At 36.2% G+C, this 20,163-nt stretch overlaps 2 protein-coding genes across 3 annotated transcripts in view; both read left to right on the plus strand.

The window, feature by feature from the left end:
* The window catches only part of LOC134848315 (lysosome membrane protein 2-like), a 146,340-nt gene extending 144,177 nt beyond the window's left edge, over window positions 1-2,163 (plus strand). The window contains exons 10-11 of one of the 2 annotated variants that reach the window (XR_010162922.1): window positions 1,072-1,777; window positions 2,069-2,163. Coding sequence is in view for 1 of the 2 variants with exons in the window: in XM_063865714.1 (XP_063721784.1) it covers window positions 1,072-1,194 (123 nt within the window). In the remaining variant the exon portion in view is untranslated. Of the gene's footprint in view, window positions 1-1,071; window positions 1,927-2,068 lie in introns of those variants that run through there. The other variant, XM_063865714.1, reaches the window with a different exon arrangement.
* A 3,197-nt stretch (window positions 2,164-5,360) lies between these two features.
* LOC134848144 (uncharacterized) lies at window positions 5,361-9,894 on the plus strand. The gene is made up of 2 exons (XM_063865504.1): window positions 5,361-8,255; window positions 9,150-9,894. Exons 1-2 carry the CDS (start codon window positions 5,462-5,464, stop codon window positions 9,584-9,586), a joined length of 3,231 nt encoding a protein of 1,076 aa, XP_063721574.1. The 5' UTR covers window positions 5,361-5,461; the 3' UTR covers window positions 9,587-9,894.
* Window positions 9,895-20,163: the final 10,269 nt, after the last annotated feature.

Here is a 20,163-nt window from a genome sequence, read left to right on the forward strand (position 1 = left end):
AACTTCTCCGAATAATCCAGTTTTCTCAAATTGGGTAAGTTTTATCTAAAAATTGTCAATTTTTTATTGCTCTTGAAATTCAAAGAGCTTCAAGGGATATTTTTTGTTTGAAGTTCGAAAGTTGAAGTTTTTTCGAAAAAAGCCAAAATTTTGTTTTGCGTTCATTGTCTTTTTTCCGCTGTTATAGGATGACGTTATTTGAGCTCTGTACTGAACAGAAAGAAAAACAAAATTGCATAAGGACGCATTTCAAGATTTTTACTTTAAGAAAACAAAAATGACAATTATTTTGGTTCATTAAGATTCAATAAATCCATGTAAGCAAACTCTCTCAATGGCAAAAGTTAAATAACTATTCGTTTTGACCACTGAAGATGAGAAACTATTTGATTTATGCGTGAAATCATGAATAATCAGGCCACTTAAAAGCGTCGTTTCTGTTCTACGAAACGATCCTGATTCGTCATTTTTAAAGTTAATTGACACAAGAAATTTTGGTGATTATTTTACTATTCATTCTTAATGAAAATTGTTAATTATCAATTTTGTTTGTGCTTTTTTCTCTTGTAAATCGTAAATTTAAAGTTTTCTATTTTTTGCTTCCTTGTTTTTCAACACTTTCAACTTTCTGTTGGCTATGTTTTTCAATTAAGGTCAAGGGAATAGCATAGAAAAAAATATTCAAAAAATTATTTTGTAATTTAGGATTGCGGAGTGGTCGAGAAACCGTTAGATGTGTCAGGTATTTGACTCATTCTTTCCTGTTGTAAATCTGTTAATATCTGAAAAAGTTTTGTCGTTCTTTTTCAGAAGTTTTTCTCAAATTCCCTTGAACTTTTTTTTTCAAAGAATATAATCTTAGATATTCTGATGTTAATTCCTTATTCGCCAGTGTTTTTACTTCTTGGTTAAAATTTTCTTTGTTAGTCCAGAATGTTGTTTTCTTTCGCTTTCTAATAAAACGCTTATGAATGACCTGACGGCTATTTGTTATTTATTAAATTGAAGTGAGTCAAAGATATCTGAAAAGTTTATAAGTTTGGTAGATTTGACTGTATTTGTGCGTTTTAGCATCTGTTTGTTGACCTGGATACTGACAATCCGATCGGCGGAGAACGAGATATTCTGATTGGCAGATCGTCCAGTGTGAAATCAGGTCAGAGCCAACCAGAAGACACTGGATCCGAGTCGTGAGTGCTAACCAACATCACAAAACGACACTGCATTGATAAACTTATCGGATTATATCGATTCCATCGAAGCTATACATGGCCTGATGATTTGAGTGGTTCATTCATATCAAAGTTTATATTTACTACAAAAGTAAACCACGAAAAGTTTTTTGAAAATATACCATAAACAGAGCTAAGAGGTGTCTAATTCTCAAATATTCATTCTTTTGCTGATTAAGGTTATTCGTATTCTTTGTGAGTGCTCTTATTATCAATTTCAAACATCTAGGTCTCAAAGATCTTAATTTTGTAAAGAGAAAATTTTGCAGATATTAGTTTTATCCTGGTCGTTTTCGCTCGATATTTTAACGAATGAAAGGTCATCTCAGAAAGTTTCTTCGTACAATACTTGTTTAGAGAATTTTGTAAACTTAAGAGCTCAAGTTTTGAGTACAACATGAGTTCATGTTTTGTTTGATGCAGTTGGAGTCTTGTAGATAGATTAGTTATTTAAAGGCAATCACTTCACTTCATTCAAATTGAATAAGAAAATGACTTGACATAGTTTTTCTCTGGAACGACAGCGACGCTCAAATGTTGCAGAAGTGAGTGAAGTGCTTATTTTAAAAGCTGTTTTCGCTTTGTAGATTTCAATTAGTAAAAAAAACCTATTTTAATCTGTAGTATAAACTTTTGTCCTAATTCCTTCAATAGATAATATCTTGATAATCAAATAAAAATTATCCAGTGATGATTTTCATTTTTATTGTCATTAGAGGAGATTCAAGGGTTAATTTCACAATGAAAAAAATAAGAGTTAATATAAAATTTGTTTTATGCAATTTCGAATTCAAAATACCTGAAGTATATTTCGGCGATTTTTTTTTTCATTTCAGTCGGAATTCTGGACTCTATTCGTGGATATTTTATAATTAATGCACCACTACCTTAATGTTGAAGCAAGAAAACGAGCACATTAAATGGACGAAGCTTGGCGTGATCAAAGTTGCGCTAACTAATTTGTTTGGCGTATTTGCTGACTGTATACCAAGCTCTAAGAAACAAATGTGAGAATCAATCTGTTTTGTGACTTCCGATGATTCGATACTCATGAGAAGAGCTCTTGTTACACGTGCAATAGCAAGTGTCTTGTAATCGGGAATTAGACTTTTTGCCCTTAAGCAACTTTCTTACAAATCTTAAGAAATCGAACTTGCTAGCAAACACTTTTTTTATAGGTCGTGGTGATTATTTGCTCGTTTTTTCCAGGAAAAAGTCATGAATGAAGTTTGTATACACTCAAATTTGATTTTTTTGCTGATGGATTTTTGTATTTTTTTCATGTTAGCTTCAATTCTTTCTGAAAGGAAGGCAAACTCCACTTAGCAGAAGGGTAAATGTCACGAAAAAAACCTGATCGACTTCTAGTTTCGAAAGTGGATTTTAGTTTTCAGATCTACCAGCGAAAAAATTTACCCATTGATCCAGTTTTCTCGAATTGGATTACTTTTTTCAAAAAAAGTTTCAATCATAAATTGTTTTTAAAATTCAAAGAGCTTGAAAGGCCATATATTTTTTGTGTGAAATTCACAAGTTATTATGCCAGTTTTTTCATTATATTCAATTGTTGTCCAAATAATTTCTTTAGATTCCTTTGTGTCATAGGCAAAAGCTTGGTGTTTTGTGATAGAAGCCTGGAAGATTAGTATAAGATTTGAAAGTTGAAGCTATTAATCGCTAGTGGTTATGTGGTAGACTACGAAAAGGCAGGGTGTGAGTTCATTCCCCTAGTATGCGAATTTAACTGTTCCGATTTTTTATTTTCCGATTAATTTCCTAATTCTTTCAAAAAAATTCAAGAGCCTTGCCTATTTTTGCTCTCTTCCGAATGTTTTTTTTGTGTAAACGAATCTTCCATGCGTTTTGGGGGAACCCGGTGACAGCGAAAGAAGTTTTTGCATTAAATAGCTGATCTCTTGACGCATAGACGTTTGTGTCCTAGACTTTAGTGATCTTGACAATAGTTTTTTTTCTTTTAGCAGATGACCTTAAATGCTGCACCGTTGATCCCGTTCATTTACTAACTGATTTTTGGGCTGTTATAACTGATAAAAATTTGCTGCCTTTTCATCCCGAGAAGTGTAAAATACTTTCGTTCTTTAACTACTATCCTATCACAACTCTCTACATCGATCGATAATAATTGCTCGATTGCGTTCAAAGTTAAAAGGACCGTGTTTTAATTTTTTCTTCAGGCCTAAATTGGTAAATTCATATTGAAAGCAACTTTTCTAGCTGTTTTAAAAAAAATTTCTTGCTCAAAAGAAGTGTCCCTAAACATGTCTCCAGATCCGTAAGATTTGGTCAGTAAAATGCTTCTTAAATTTGATTTCCGAACAAAACTGATCTCATCAAGTTAAATCCTTTCAATAAACGATGCAATAAATGGATTGGGATGTCTGGCGAATATAATTTGTCACTACTGAGCTTGAAAACTTTTCCGGCTTTTATAAACTCGAAATTATTGACTTGTTGTTTTTTCATGGTCTCTTCCACGGGAAGTACGATGTAAATATTTTCTATTACGTTACTCTTTCAGATCAGTTTTCCTCACTCCGGAGCTCTGACAACTACTTGTTCAATATTAAGAAACGGAACTATTTCAAGAGCAATTTTTTTATCGGGTTGTCATCTTAGTCAACCATCTCAAGATTGATCCTCGATGTCTTTATTTTGAAAGGTAAAAAAGTTCATGTGTTCTACAGGAAATCGTTGATGACTTTTATTTTACTTGGGCAGCAAAATCTAACTGCTTTGATTCTCGATCCTATTTTTGAAAACTTTCTTCACCTTTTTTTCAAAATTTCTCAAGGGGCAAATCAAACCCTTCTGTTTCTCTCTATTCGCAATTATTTGTTTGATCTGATCTAATGTCCTTTAATGCTTGATGTTTGCATTTGTTTGATTTTTTGTTATTTAAATGCTGTATACTAAATGACCATAGAAGAGTCAAAGTGAGAAAAAAAAATCCATTAGTGAAATCATTGGTTCCAAGATCAAAAGTTCGAAAGGTTGGACAAAAGTTTTAGCAATTCAAAAATGTCAAAATTAAAAAAGTGAAAACGGATAAAATAGGGCAAAGTTGAATTGGCTCAACTCAGTTTGATTAAAAGGGAACAAGACAGCGTGATTACATCGATCTTTTTACCGTATGCAAAAGGGGTGGAGCTCAATTTCAATTTTTCTACAAATAAGTTTAACTCTTACTGCTAAATTTTTTCTTACTATTTTTACTGCTCTGCATAAGTTCAACTTTTACTGCTAAAAAATTTACTGCTTTGCAATATAAACTTGTGAGAATTTATGAGGAATAACTTTAATTTGTTAAAGCTGCTGAACCCTTTTAAGAAACAGACTTTTACTCGGGTCATTGGCCGCAATTAATTCGGAAAGATTTTTGTCAACTTCACTTATAGCCATTTTGTATAACGGGACACATTTTTGCACTCAGGATTTTGGCATTTTTCTGTCCATCCTAAAAACTAACGATGAGCTTTGGATTTGATGGGTGCAGTTCGTTCACGAGTTGAACGAATTTGTTACGAGCATGTAACACATAATGTTCTGGTTACTGTTCTCTTTTATCTAAATGCTTTTTTATTTGTTTTTTTTTTCGAAGGAATATGCATTCCAATTTCATTAACTCGTTAGTGAAGGCCTAATTAACGTATAAATGATTTGCAGTGTTTTTCCTGGCACAAGATGACATCGATTTGTGATTGGAATTTGCCCAGGGAAAAGACTTCATTCTTCCAGGTGTTTTTGATCAAATTTTGGATGTATTTTGATTGAGAATTACCCTAGATTAAAACAGATGTGTCATTTAGTTAATAGCGTCCAGATTTCGGGGACTTCCAATTTGATATTGATTTGCTTGCGTCCAATCGATATGCAATTATTTGTATTTGATACTTGCTCTGATGCTAAGTTGGTTATAAACACCTAACAACTTACTTTGGGCTCTGAAGCTGCTGTAGAACTTTCTCTTAGTTCTGATTGCTTGGGTAATGTTTTACATCTGTTTTAAGCCGAACAACCGTCAATTCTTATGTCGACACCATCCAAGAAGTGCTCAAAATCTCTACTCGAAAAAAACTGCACGTCGTTGCATTTAGTGCGTTGAGCTCCAATTGATTTTGACATTTTGGACTTTTCAGGCAGAGTATGACCTGAAAGAATTGGCGGCCTGAACAATCAGACATTTGTCTGACTGTCCGTGACTGGTGAAAATGAACCAAGGGGACCTAGCTTCGAAGCAAGCTGAAGCTCTGAAGAGACTCAAAGAAGCAAATGACTCATTCAGCGATGTGCAAAATGACCTTAAATACAGATACAACATTTCACATCTTATCGGAACAGGTGCTTATGGATCCGTATGGCGCGCGACTAGTCTTTCGCCCAAAATTTTACCCAACCAAAGCGACCACGTGGCTGTGAAGCGAATCAAAAACAGACAAAATGTTGAATATTGTCTGAAAAGAACCTTAAGGGAAATCAAAATTTTGAGGCATTTTAAGCACGACAACATTGTGTATCTGTACGATGTTTTGACGAGCGGCGATCAAGCGTCTTTGTACTTAGTGTTAGATTTGATGGAAACTGATTTGCACAAAATTATTCAAAGTCCACAAGGCTTGTCAGTAGATCATGTTAGATGGTTCCTCTATCAAATCTTAAGAGCTTTGAAGTACCTTCACTCGGCTAACGTTGTACATAGAGACATAAAGCCTTCTAATCTACTTGTTAATTCAAACTGCCTTTTGAAACTTGCTGATTTTGGGATGGCGAGGTGTCTGAACGACGGATCCGAACGAGAAAATGACGAAGGTAAGCCAGTTTTATCGCCATGTGATACCGAAGGTCAAAGTTCAAACGGGGTCATCCGAGAGATGACAAGCGTTTCAGACCGAAATGGATTGAACGGCAAAAACGGTGCTGCGAAACTACAAGCTACAATGTATGTTGCTACAAGATGGTACCGAAGTCCAGAGTTGATTTTATGCCATCCGGAGTATACTACTTCTATTGACATGTGGAGTGTAGGATGTATAGTGGCGGAGTTGTTTCTGAGAAGACCTCTGTTTCCAGGAAAATCACAAGTAAACCAACTTAATTTAATCATATCTCTTCTAGGCTACCCTAGTCAATCCTACATTGAACGAATTAACTCTGAGCAAATTAAAGCCTATGTGAAATCTTTGCCTAAACAGACCTCACGGTCTAGCTTCATGGAGAAAATCCCTTCCTGCAATAGTCAAGAAGCGATGGATTTAATGCAGAGATTGTTAATTTGGGAGCCAAATAGCCGTTTGCCGTCCGAGCTGGCCTTAGCGCATCCCTTTCTGAAACCTCATTATAGACCCGCGGAAGAGCCTATTTGTTGTCGGAAATACGACTATGCCTATGAAAACTCTCTGGCTAACTGTGACCAACTTAATTCTGCAATCAAAACTGAAATCGAAAAATTGGCCGAAGTTAGAAGGAGGCTGTCAAAAATGATGAAAAAACGCGATGATTCTCAACTTGTTATTCGAAATGAAACGTGCATTGAAGTTAAGGAAGAACGGTTTGATGATCTGATTTGTCAGGAAACAATTGATCAAAAATCTGAATATCAGCTAACTGGCGATGATTTAGGTAGAAGGGAGCAAAGTTTGGATGTTAAAGCGAAGCTCAGAGCGGCTATTTTGAGCGACGCTTGGAGGTCAAAAGGTCAGAGACGAACAAGAACGGGTCGGCCTAAAAATAGCTCGAAAGTCACGAAAAAGAAAATAGAAGAAACTAGAAATGCTGCTTACTCCAAGGTTGATGCCAAGGTTGAAAACCATAACACAAACGATACAAAAGCACAAAATTCAAGTTTAAGTTGCCGATTTAATGTAGTATCGAAACCAGTAATAAAACCAACAACCGTTAAGACTCCTACCTTGACGAAACAGGAAGTTATATCAGTTGCTACTCTAAAAACAAATAATGCGCCATTTACTGTACGAATTGTAACTGGCTCTTCAAATGAACATGCAAATAGACCTCAAATTGTGACACTTTCATTTATACAACCAAAAACTACCGCAAGTTTCCCGAAAGCAGGTATAATTCCAGTGCCGAAATTTCCCTGCGCTGAAAAGACCTCGACAGGGAATGAGTTTAAAGCGTTAAAAGACAATGAAAGACTCCCGTATAGAAGTATTAGCAGAGCAAGTTTAATTAGAAGTGCCCAAATGCCATTTAGAAACACCCCAGCGAAAAGGGATACAAATGATGAAAACAAATTTCTTCAAACATTTTCGATCCCGACTACTCCGAAAACCGAGATCTCGAATCGACGTGAACAGAATTTTAAAAACGAAGAATGTGAAAATGGAAACATTGATCAGATTGTTTCATCTTCGGGAGAATTCGACTTACAATCTGGAAGTCTGTGCAAACCAAATTCTAGTTCGCGTTCAGATAATAGAACAACGAATTCTAATGCGCCTACTAGCAGACTGTCAACTATTCCGATTGACCACTGCTCGTATCCACAATCTTTTAAAAGCAAATCACCCTCAATGCACGATTTCAAACCTGACAAATTAAATTGGGGCACAACAACTGAATGTGATCAAAAGCAAAGTGTGCACGTATCGAAGTCTGTCCCACTGATGGACTCAACAGATGTCAAGAGTAAAAATAGTTTTGAACTCTATCGCAATTCACCTACCATATCTGATGATCACGATTTGCTTGATCACGACACAGAAAAAATGCAAGCGTTTTTACCTAGTTTGTACACAGGTAAACAAAATATAGGCTCGAACTCAATCAAAAATCGAATTCAGGGTAAAAACAGTTTCGAAGTAAATGACACACAAATGATATCTGCAACAGTAGGTGCTTCTCAGAACTCATCGGCGTCAACGGTTCCTGGAAATGCGAATGAATTAGACGATTTGGTCCAGAAAATGTCATCCTCGTCTCTTAGAAATGACATTCATCCATTCGCTGATTTTTTAGATGTTCCGTTGTCGGCTGTCTTAACAGGTTGGCAAAAATTTTTTCAAACTAATCCCAGCAACCATTTAATAGGGAGGAAAGCCAGTCATCCTACTATGAAAGTGGTGGAGGAAATTTTGATTTAATGATGTTTTTTTTCCACCTACATCAATCTCTTTTTTTTGTGTCGAGACGATTTTTTGTTTTTTTTTACCAACTAATTAAAGGCAAAGGGAAGGTCCAAAATTGTTTTTTTTTTGGTGCCGCTATTACTTTAGATAAAATGATGATTTTTTGGTTGTTTAAATGGCTAGCCATGAATTTTAGCAGGGGCAGATCTAGGATTTTCTTGAGGGGGGCGGATTTTCAAAACAATTTCGAAAGTTTTGTCGACCTTTTTTTGTAGGTCGACCAAATTGATTTTCCGAGCTCTCCCAAAGCACTAAAAAGACTCTGCTTTGACCAAAATTTCTGCACCGCAGGCAAAATTTTGAAAAAAAACAGGCAAATAAAGGCGTTTTTAGACACTTTTCGGAAAATGTTTACCAAAAAATCGCGTTTTTTCGGCGCGCGTTCCGCGCTCAAAATTAATAAAGATGGGCGCCAAAGGCGCCTCTAAAATGATTTTAAGGTCAATCAGCCAAAAATGGATATCTCAAAATAGTATAAAGGGGGGGGGCACTTTGGGTCGGCAGGGGGTCGAATCCCTGAGCCCCCCCCCCCCCCCTAAATCCGCTACTGAATTTTAAATCTGCTCCCCTACAAAAACCGTTTTTTGTTTTGGTTACTTTTTTAATGTTTTTCATAAAACTTTCCCGATCCTTCTTTCTTTGTGATTAAGCGAAATTGAAGATAATTTCCGCACCTAGGTTTATTATTTCAACCATCAATCTTGTCTCTGGCAATAGTTTGTGTTATTTTTAACGAAGCATTTGCATTTAGGAAGTGATGACAGACTGAACTGCTCGAAGGTGGAATCACAGTTCTTGCCTATGCACCATTCTCCGTTTGCACAACAAACAAACTGCAGCTTCAAATCAGACCACGTGCCGCAAACAGGGATGGGAGGACACTTCATACCCGAACACGAGGACAATCATGATGACGTCACAATAACGAACAATGGTGCACAGTTCATCCCGACGGAGGACGAAACTTCAGCCCAGTTGAACCAGTTTCTACGAGAGCCAGAGCCAAATATGTTACCCAGAGGTGAACAAACTTTATTGCCGAGTGCTTACGACCTGGAAAACTGCATAGAAGATTGCCGTTCTGTGTTTGATATCACATCAGCCGAAATGCAGGAAATCGAAAATGAACTGAAAAAAGACTTCTCCTGTCTAGACTTTAGTCTGCTAGAACTAGAATCTCCCAGTTGATTAGAATGTATTTTTCATGTTTTAGAGATAGTTTTGCGTTGGATTAGTGGAAGTTGAACTGAACTCGATTTAAAAATTAAGTTTTTCGATATTGTATATTTATGGAATGGCGAAAATGGGAAAGTTTGAGGTTATACAGAATGAAGCAGAACACTTATTTGACTCAGTATCATTGAAAACTGGGTTGGGAGACCTCAAAGTCAAAACATAGGCTATCAATATTAGATAATTCTCTCAGTTTGCTGGTTTCTGCATTTAATCTTTTAACCTTGGTTTGATTTAGCCAATGAAAAATCTAACTTCTAAGTTTTGACCAAAACCAATGAGATATTTGTTTTGTTGCCTTGCGATAAGAGTTCGTTTCAGTTCAGCTAGTCCAATTTTAATGTAGGCTTCTTTAATTTATTTTCCACTTGAACAATTTTTATGTCCTTTTTGGCAATAGTTAGCTTAGTTGAAATTTCATTGTTGTGTAACTTTATTGTATCTTCATGTAGAAAAATGCCTTTCCTTTCTTTCAAATTCAATTAAATACTTCACAAAGATGTTTTCAAATGAGAATTTTGAAAAAGGTCGCACATGATTCATAATAATCTGGTAATGATCTTTGTATGATATCATGGAGTAGAGGAGATTATTTCTGAGCAAATAGCACCTAATTTTCCGAGTTAATTTTTAAAGACACAAAAACGGGGACCATTTTTTTCTAACAGGCTAATGTTTTAGCCCAAAATGTAAAAATTTACGTTCGATTTTTCGAGATTCGACTTTGATTTCTTTTTAAGTTCAGTTGATTTCCATTGTTAAAAGGGAAGGCAACCTCCATTCTCGAACAGCAAAACGTAAAATTCACGAAAAACGCGATCGACTTCTGGTTTCGAACGTGTATCAGATTTCCCTGCGGTATTTACACACAAGCAAAGATTGTGTGATAGTATGAACTCTCTTTTTTTCCAACTTTAGTTGCAAAGATTGTTGCGACGCAAATATTGTTGCGACAAAAAGTGTTCATTTTGAAATCGTTCAAATTTATCCAAAAACCAGCTATTAAGTACAGCCAATGCTAAGGATACACTGACTATTATATTACAAATAGCACTAGTAGCGTAGATGAAGGGATGGAGACCCGCAACAAAATAAGAGGGTTCAGACCTGGGCAGCGTCGGATGTTTTTAATGAACTTTTTCGTATACTAGTAAATATGCGTCCGCTCTATAAATTGAGGCATGTTAGTTGGTAAATTTCTTTTTTTTTTTTCAAATTGACTGGTACTGCAACTTGGCCTCTGTGTAAAAGATTACTATTAATGCAGTTTGTCTCAAATTGGATTAATATTATCATAAAAGCACCAGTCATAAATTCAGTGAACTTATGGTGATATATTTTTCTTTTAAAATCGAAAGCAAGTTTTTTAAATAACAAGTTAGGTTTTTGCTGTTCCCTTCAGTTTTTTCTGGCATATCTTTATTCTTTGAAAATCAAAGGTTGAAGTTTGTTCATGGAAAAATATATTTTTGTCTGTTATCGTGCGTTCATTATTTTTTCCAACTGTCAGTTGGCTATGTTAAAATGTTCGAGTCTTCAGAAGATTTGAAAGACATAGCACCGGAAAGACAATAAATCTGTAAATAAACTACTAGTAGCTTTTTTATTGAATCATAAAAAATTAAATTCTTCTTTGAAAATAAAATGAAATTTGAACCTCAGTTCTAAAATCGTTTAAAAATCAAACAGTTCGTCTTGACGCTGCTTAATTGACGCTCCGTATACACTAACCGAAAATAGGTAACTATTATTACACATGCAAAGCGTAGTTTATTTTTACGAAGAATTTTTTTCTTAGCTAAGTCGCAAATAAAAGTGCTCATTTGGCGGACTTTTTGGTATCTTTCATTTTGATCATACTTAGGCGTAAACAAATTAACAGCATTTGTTGTTGCTTTATTTTTGGTTAGTGTTATTTCCTGTTTGAGGCATCAGTTTTTATGAAAATGAAAGGGATTTGTTTTTTTTGTTTTTTTGCAAAGCTTAGGAAAAATTTTCCACTTCCAACAGAAATCTCAATTTGACCAAAACTACAGTACCGTTTTTCAAAAAATGATGCCACTGTGCGAACCAGTTGCTCTTTTATGTGCCTGCATATTTGCATAATTAGCTAGTCTCTTTTCAGTTTACCCCACGTTCTAGGGCCTTCGAAAATTTCAGAAGAGGGATTTTTGACCCGATTATCTTGAAATTTTTCACTTTCTCAAGGCTAAAAGCACAAACCTGAGTTGGAGGTTTCAATTAAAGAATAATTTTTGGTGATCTTTCTTTCTCAAGCGGTTATTCACTAAACTCGGAGGAAAAAAAATGGCTTCAAACAAGTCAATTTTTTGACATTTTGGTTAAATTAAAAAACTATGCTCAAAAAACTACCCTGCCAAATATTATATTAAGGGTTTAACCAAAATAAAACAACCAGTTATATGAATCTTCCCTGCGCAAGTGGACATGTTCTGCGTTTTGAAAATTGTATGTCCATAGAAAATGTCCAAATTTGTTTTGATTTCTGCACGTTTTTTTTGGAAACATCTTTTTTATCTCTTCAAAAAATAACCCTCTGCTTTTGATATTGATAGTTCATTCAAATTAACCTTGTGCTTAGATGCTCTCTGTTTAATCCGTTTTACCAATTTTGAAGAAAATCCAATATGTATTTTGCAAAAATCCATTTTTTGAAATTTTTACTGTTTTGTTTAAGAAACTTCCTCACTATCTCGAAAAGTACTTCTTAAATTTGAATATAAGGTTTCAATTTAAAAATCAGGGGATGGAAATCTTCGCTGCGCAAAAATTTGTTCCCATGCTTAAGGAGAGAAACGTTTTGGTTTTTATTAAAACCAAATTTTCGGTTTTTTGATAGTTTATTGGAATTTTCACTTTTTTCAGCAGCTTTGCCTCTATGTAAAATACATATAAAACAATTATGTAACAGTTACAAAAGTCATGCAAATCTCAATCATATGTCAGCAGAAGTCTGAATCTTATTATTTTCCTGGCTTAAATACTTTGCGCATTTTCGGTTGGTGTATGTATAATTCGGCTGGGGTATTCACACTGTTAATTTGTTTGCAGAATCTCTATTATTGATCAAATCACGACTTTTTTGAGATGACAGAAAATCCAACTGCATCTGCCTGTATTTGCGACAAAAAAATCTGAACTACTCAAAAACAATTTCTTTTCTACTTCTAAATAGTTCAAATTTTGAATGAAGTGTAAATAGTTCGAATCACGTCGGAAATTGTCTGGATATGTTAACGCACTAGATAAAAACGAGTTTCGAGATCAGGGTTGTCAGAAACAAATACAAGTCTTATTAATCAATTGAATGACTCTTATGTGCATTGATCTCTTATTTCCGTTTCATTTTTTAAAACGAGCAACCATTTGCAAGCGTTATCAAATCGGAATGTAGACTTTTTTCTAGTTAACAACTAGTTTAACGAAATTAATTGAATCAAATATGCTGACATGCTCAATTTCATAAAATGTCAAATTTAACTCCCGTTACTATTCAAACTTTTGTATGAATAATTGTAGAATACTGCTGATGATTTTCTACCGATGATTTTTCGGTTTCATGCTTTCGACTTAAGCTCTGTCGGTTTAGCTTTCAAATAATGGGGTTCCTGGTTGATAAAACAGGTATTAAGAAAATGTATGCATTCGGGTTTTATATATTTTTATTGGAGAGTCCTCCCTTTTCCCTGTATGCCTCCATAATCTCCTAGTCTCTTTCCACCTTTACTTGACTCTGACTTCTAAAAAATGTATGGGTGAGTTTTCGATCCATATTTTTTTATTAAATTTTCTCAAAACTTTTTTCTCAAAATTGCGATTTTGGTATCAAAAAAGAGAGCAAGTTGCGAGAAGCTCCCCTGCATTAACGGCTACTACCAATTTTTTTGACGCTCAAATATTATAGCCCGAGGAAAAATAAAACTTTCAATTTTATAACCGTTTTTTGAAAATTTTTGACTCTTCTGGAAAACTACTTTTCTAAATCTGAGTTTTTGATTTCAATCGAAAAAAGGGTTGTGGGAAGTTCTCGTGCTTAAACGGCTCTGCCCAATTTTTTGACCGAAAAGTTATGAACTTAGGAAAAGCCAAGAGTGTTATTCTTTTACAGTTTTTGAAATTTTTTGACTTTTCTCAAAAACTACACTTCCAACGAGTCATAGTGTTGAGAAGCGGCTTCGTTTTTGTGAGCTGGACTGAAAATTGGGTTCGTACCTTATTTATATCCAGTGCTGTTTTCAGAAATTTTGATTGGTCAAGATGGTGTTTTGTAGCGCCGCAACCAAATTTTTAACGCTGCACAGAGAAGCAAGACAATTAAGCGTTATAATTTGTGATTGAAATTAAAAAGAAAATTTGAAACCATTTCAAGAAGTCGGAACAAGTTTCTCGCTCTGTTTCAATTACGTTTTTAGCTTTTCACCGAAATGTGATTACTTACTCACTGTTTAAGGTGAATTTGCTTTTAGTAATTGTTTTAAAACTTGTCAAAATCAGGGGCGGATCTAGGATTGTCTCGGAGGGGGGAGGATTTTCAAAAAATATCGGTCAAATTTTTTTATATCGGTCAAATTGGTTTTCCGAGCACTCCCAGAACATGAGAAAGACTCAAATTAGACTAGAAGTCTTACGCCGTTGGGAAAATAATGAAAAACTTGGCAAAAGCAGTTTTTGGCTCTTTTTTGAAAAATATGGACCAAAAAATTGCACTTTTTCGGCGCGCGTTTCCCTTCAAAATTATTGTATATTGGCGCACAAGGCACCTTTATAAAAACTGTAGGGTTGGTCGGCCTAAAATGGGTGTCTTAAAATAATACCAAAGGGCGGACCCTTTGGTTGGTGAGGGGGTCGAATTCCTGAGAGGGCGTCCGAGAAGGATGGAAACCGCATAAAGCCATGTTTCAAGGAAAATTTAGTGGTTTGAAACAAGAAGACGTGCTTCAATTTCGTACAACTTCGTAGGAGAAATTCGGATTTTTTTGCATGTAGTTTGAACAGATGGAAATATCACCCTCTGATGTCTTTTTGGTTAAGGCAGCCAAATGCACCTAGTTCTGCTTTTTCAAAATCGATCAAAACGTTTTCTGGATTGACCTCTCCAAAAAGAGTCTTAAGCACAGTTGGGAATCTAATATGTTAATTAGCGCTTTTTTTTGTAAACAGGGCCTAAACGCAAGCTGAATGAAACCCGTCCATCTGTATGTGGGTTGTGTAAAGTTGATAAAACTGACCAAGGCAATTTTTAAGGGTGCCGTCAATGAACCAGTTTTGGTTGTACATTTGTTCGGTTGAGAGGTTTCCCAACTTAAAGTTTTTTCTGACTATTCAATGAGTTTAACAGTGAGATAATGAATGCAGATTACAATAGTTTTATATTCAAATTAAGTTGTTGAACGTCATTTTGCCTTAGATTTGCATAGGCATTATCTTAAAAGGGGATATTTTGGTCTGGGAAATTTTAACATAGTACTGATCGTAATCAGATCTTCATCCAAAAATCCAAATGTTGTGATGTTGTTTGTTTTTATAATTATCACATTTCTAACAATGTCGGAGTTGTTATTCAATTCCAAGTTTTTCCTACCAATTTTGGAATGCAGTAGGTTCTCAATTCGTTGAAGCTCTGCTGAAATGGACTTGCTTCGATCAAGTCTAATATCGTATGCACGCAGCTTATGTCTGTGTGCTAAGAAAAGCTAGCGTTGAGATCTTATTTCAGAAGGGGTTTCTCATTGATATCGTTGGATGCTTGGTGCTCTGGTTTCAACACAAAAGATGGCTTAAAACTTTAAATTACCATGTCAAATTTATTGATTATTCTTCCTGTACGAAACTCAAATGATAAGAGAGCTGAATTGTTTTCATATTGGAAGAAGCTGTCCAGTGAAGAAGGCATAATCCTTCTGTGTCGCAGCATGCGATGAAAACTTGACCTTTCTTACCCCAACCTATTTATCCTATTTTTTGTTACCCTACATGGTTTCGTCCATTTTTTTACACCGCTAGCTGTTTACTCCATTTTCGCTCTCAATTGCCTCTTCAACCCCCGTAGATTTTAAGTCGACTAACTTTTCAAACCACCACCATGTATTATAGCGAGTGTGGGTGAATGCCATAGTGGGTTGACCCCCACAGAACAAAAATGCTTATCATACAATTCCGTTGTATGGAAAAAAATGCTTATCATGTGATTTGAATGCAATGTTTTATACGCTATTGAATTTTATGAAATTGTAAGCATTTTTTCCATAGTATGCAATTGTATGATAAGCATTTTTGGTCAGCCCGGGATAGGGGGTGACTCACTATTAATGCCTCACGGAAATAGCATTCACGCCAAACGATTGCAGAGAAAGAATAGTGGGTCAAAAAGTAGGGGGGGGGGGGGATAGGGTTAATGAAGAAGAGTATGGGGTAGAGAGGACGGTTTGTATATGAAATTAACAAATAATGTGATGAGCGTCCTGTGATATTTTAACATGACTCATCAAAGCTGTTATGCTTGCTGCTAGACACATGGTAGATAGTGGCAACTAGGCAGACAGTAGCAGTGGCAGACTCTTGTTCTGATCTGGAAGCCGACCACCATAGCACAGCTTCTGGCCCTTTTTTCGATTCATTTCCATCAGTCTGCCTCAATCTATATTATTTCATTGCAAACCAAGAAAAAAATCTAAATTTCATCAATCGCAGACGAAAAGTGTATTCTTCTACCGTCTCCCCTGTCTGTCTTTTTGTTAGTTTTTACTTATTGAAAAAAAAGTTTTGCGCAAAGCCAGGTAGCACATATAACCAATCTTGAGAAAAATTATGTCATAAACAAGCCCCCCCAGTCGTGATTTGAACGACGTAAAATTTCTTTTAAAAACTCTAGTTTTTCTTTTACTTTCAGTTGCACCAATAATTGTACTGAAGTTATTTATGATCAATTCAGGCCTAGTTTTGAGTCTCTTCTGGAATAATTGTATGCAAAAAATATACAAAACTGGACGTGGACACTCGTCTGGGTACTTCTGATGTTATAAGGCTACGCTATTTTGGACCAATGAAACGAATACTGCTGTTTTGCATTTCTTAACGATATCACTTGAAAATCTGATATATATTTTTTGTTAGGTTATTAAAGATCAGTACTAAAACTCATGATTGGTTGTATGAAATGAAATCTTTAAACAGAAACTTGAAAATCCAAAAACAGTTTGCAACTAAAAAAAATGCCATGGTAAAATAAGATTTAGTGCATTTTCTGTAAATCATACTGAATTTTTTTTTAAATGGAACAAATCTAGCTTTGGCAGGCTGACAAAAAGTCTTCCCTCATTGGTCTGTGATTGTCGCAGTGTTGTCCGCAGTTACCACCTTTAATTGTAAAGTAATCAATTAAATCACATTTTTGAAATAACCTTTCAAAAAGGGGTTGTGGGGTGGATTATTGCAGGGAAAAAACTCTTGTATGAGTAACCATTGAGATTGAGGTAATCCATAATAGGCGGAAGCATAGTAAACAACAAGTCACCTTGTACAAACTTTGATGAAAAAAGAAAAAAAATTTGTTTCTCTGTTTTTTTTGTTTATCGACGCAGGGGCGGATTTAGGATATTATCGAGGGGGTCGGATTTTCAAAAAATTTTGAAAATTTTATCGACCTTTTTTTGACCATACTGATTTTCTGAGCTCTACCAAATCACGATAAAAACTCCATTTTGACCAAACTTTCTGCGCCGCAGGCAGGTTTTGAAAAATTGTCTTCAGGCACTTTGAAAAGCTTTGAAACTTTGAAAAGCTTTGACCAAAAAATGGCCTTTTTTCTGACGCGCGCTCCGCCCTCAAAAGTTCGTTTAAATTGGCATCAAAGGCTTTTAGAAAAATTTTAGGGTTCCTCGCCGAAAATAGATATATCAAAAAAGTACAAAGGGGGACCCTTTGGGTCGGCAGGGGTCGGTCGAATCCCTGAGGAAGGAAGGAGGTGACAGCACCCCCCCCCCGCTAAATCCGCCACTGACTCGACGTTGTTGAAAACGGGTTTCGATACTTTAAATTAAATCCTTAAGTAACAACTTATCAGTAATGTCCAAGATCATACAAATGATTAGTGGTCAGCCGACGGTGTCAGACACTCCGAAGGTCAGTAATTGTCAATGATGGTTAGCACCGAATAGAACAAAAATGATTGACAGGAGAATAGAAACATGAACTAAATAAAGACTCAAATGACTGAATTAGCACTATGACATTTTTTCTTGTGAAAATGAATTGAATTGAAAAGATTTATAATTGTAAACAATTGAAGTACTGGAATTAAGGTTTTGAAACAAATGAAAAACCCCGATCATAGATCAGAAACGGTATTGAAATGAAACATGGCTTGTAGATAAAAACACGTTTAAATACTGACATTGAATGGTAGGGATAAGTTATAGACCACGGATTTTTTGGAACACAAAAAAAAACAAGTTTTGAGATCTCAACTATCCGTCGGCCCTCTCACTGGGTTATGGCAGTTTTTAATGCAGTTTTCTTTCCCTCTTCGGGATCAAACTCCGCCTCCGCTTTTTGTTATTTGGTCGATCATTACGGCACCCAATACATTTACTGCGGTGCGTTTTCGGGCACTGCGTCTCGACCCGGTCTCATCTTGACTTCTGCCTGAATCCTGACTGGAAAAGAAGACAAGTTTTTGTTTTTTGCTCTTTTTCTTCGGCTCGAGTGCCGCCTGTGCCGCTTCAAGACTTTTTTTGGTTTGTTCGTTTTCGAATTTTCTACTTTTTCTTCGTTCGCCCTCTTTCCCCTTTTCTCATGCTTAGTTTAAGCTCTGCCGCTCTGCGTTCCGTGACCGTACGCCGTATTCGTGCCACTCCCCGTGCTCATCCACTTGATGCTAAACGGAGGTTGTTCCTCCGGTAGCAATGCGATCGGTAATTTTCCCATAATCTGCTTCGAGGCTAGCGGTCGTATGTTGCTCTCGGAGTATGAATTCGCAGTTGTAATAGCTTCAAGCCCCCAAGTTTGTTCCCCTCAAAATTGTCCTCACCTTTGTATTTGACCGCGTCCTCTCCCCCGGCTATTTTTATATCCGCCCCCAATTATCCCCACTGGTTCTCTCTTAATTTGCAGATCGCCTTCCGTCGTGCCGCATGTCGATGTTTCCTCGGCAGTCGAGACGTAGGTTTTGAATACTTATCCCCCGCTCGTGTGAGAGTGCTTTTCTAATTACTTCTTCCGGGGTTTTCGTTGCCCTGCATAATTCATTTTAAGCTTCCCGGTTTGTCATGTTGACAATGAACACATCCCGTAGTACTCTTGATTCCAGCTCCCCGAAGGAGCAGCGCTCTGCCAGCCTGCTGAGCTCTGAGTGGAATTGCTCTAAAGACTCTCTGATCCGTTGTCTTCTCGATAGCATTTAAAACACCTCATATGTTTCGTTACGTTGTTTTTTGAACTCCCCTTCGATTGCGTCTAGACCCTTGAATATCGCGTAGCCTGGAGTCTTAGGTGTGGTCTCCATTTATGTAACTCATCTTGTCCTTTCTCTCCAAGGCACAAGCATAGCTTTGGAATCAATGTCTGTTCTGATTCTAGCCGGTTTTTTCCATCAACATCCCCCGGTAGTGCGGCTGTTTGCGCAATTGTCAGAGTACTGGCGAATTAAAAGTTTGCAGGGTTAATTGGGCATTTCGTAATCATTCTCCATTGGAAACAACTCACCCAAAATTCGCACAATATCGGCGGTTCTGCGTGTTTGGAAGGCCAAAAAATGTAACCTCAAGTGGGTTTTCCCCCCACTTTGTTGAAAAGTATCCAAGATCATACAGATGATGGTTTTGCAGTCAACCGATGATGTCAGACACTTCGAAGGCCAGTACCTGTCGATGATGGCTAGCACCGAATAGAACAGAAATGATTGACATGAGAATATAAACGTAAGCTGAAGAAAGACTCAAATGACTGATTTAGCACTATGACAACGTACAAAAACTTTGACAAAAAGGCGTTTGATTGGCACTAGGAGCAGTAGATGGTTAAGAGTCGGAGTCGCTATTATGTCATCTTGCCATGAGTTCAAATTGCCAACCTTTGATAATACATTAACTTTTGTTCGATGGAAACTAAAGAAATTGTTGCTAATATAATGAAAAAATTAGGATACGAAAAATACTGACTTTTTTTTGAAAATGAATTTAAATTTAATCGAATTCATCTGACAGTTAAAACTAATTTTTAAAGATTATATTTTGTAACTCGGGTCGATGTGCTAGAGTAGCTAAGCGCAGACCATTCGATCAAATTCATTTATGTTTCGACATTGTGACTTAAAATTAATTCTCTGCCGCGGATTTTCTGTCGCAAAACTGCCATTTCTTGACTTTCCTTCCCCGATACATACATCTGGCACCTCCACCCGAGAAATGTGAAAAAATGTTCATCTCACAAAAAAAAACAGCTAATGACACCTGATAAGGACCGAAATGCTTATGCTTTTTTGTAACGTTTATCTGGGCTGTTACATAATGTCT

Source organism: Symsagittifera roscoffensis, chromosome 6, assembly GCF_963678635.1.
Source record: "Symsagittifera roscoffensis chromosome 6, txSymRosc1.1, whole genome shotgun sequence".
NCBI lineage: Eukaryota > Metazoa > Xenacoelomorpha > Acoela > Convolutidae > Symsagittifera > Symsagittifera roscoffensis.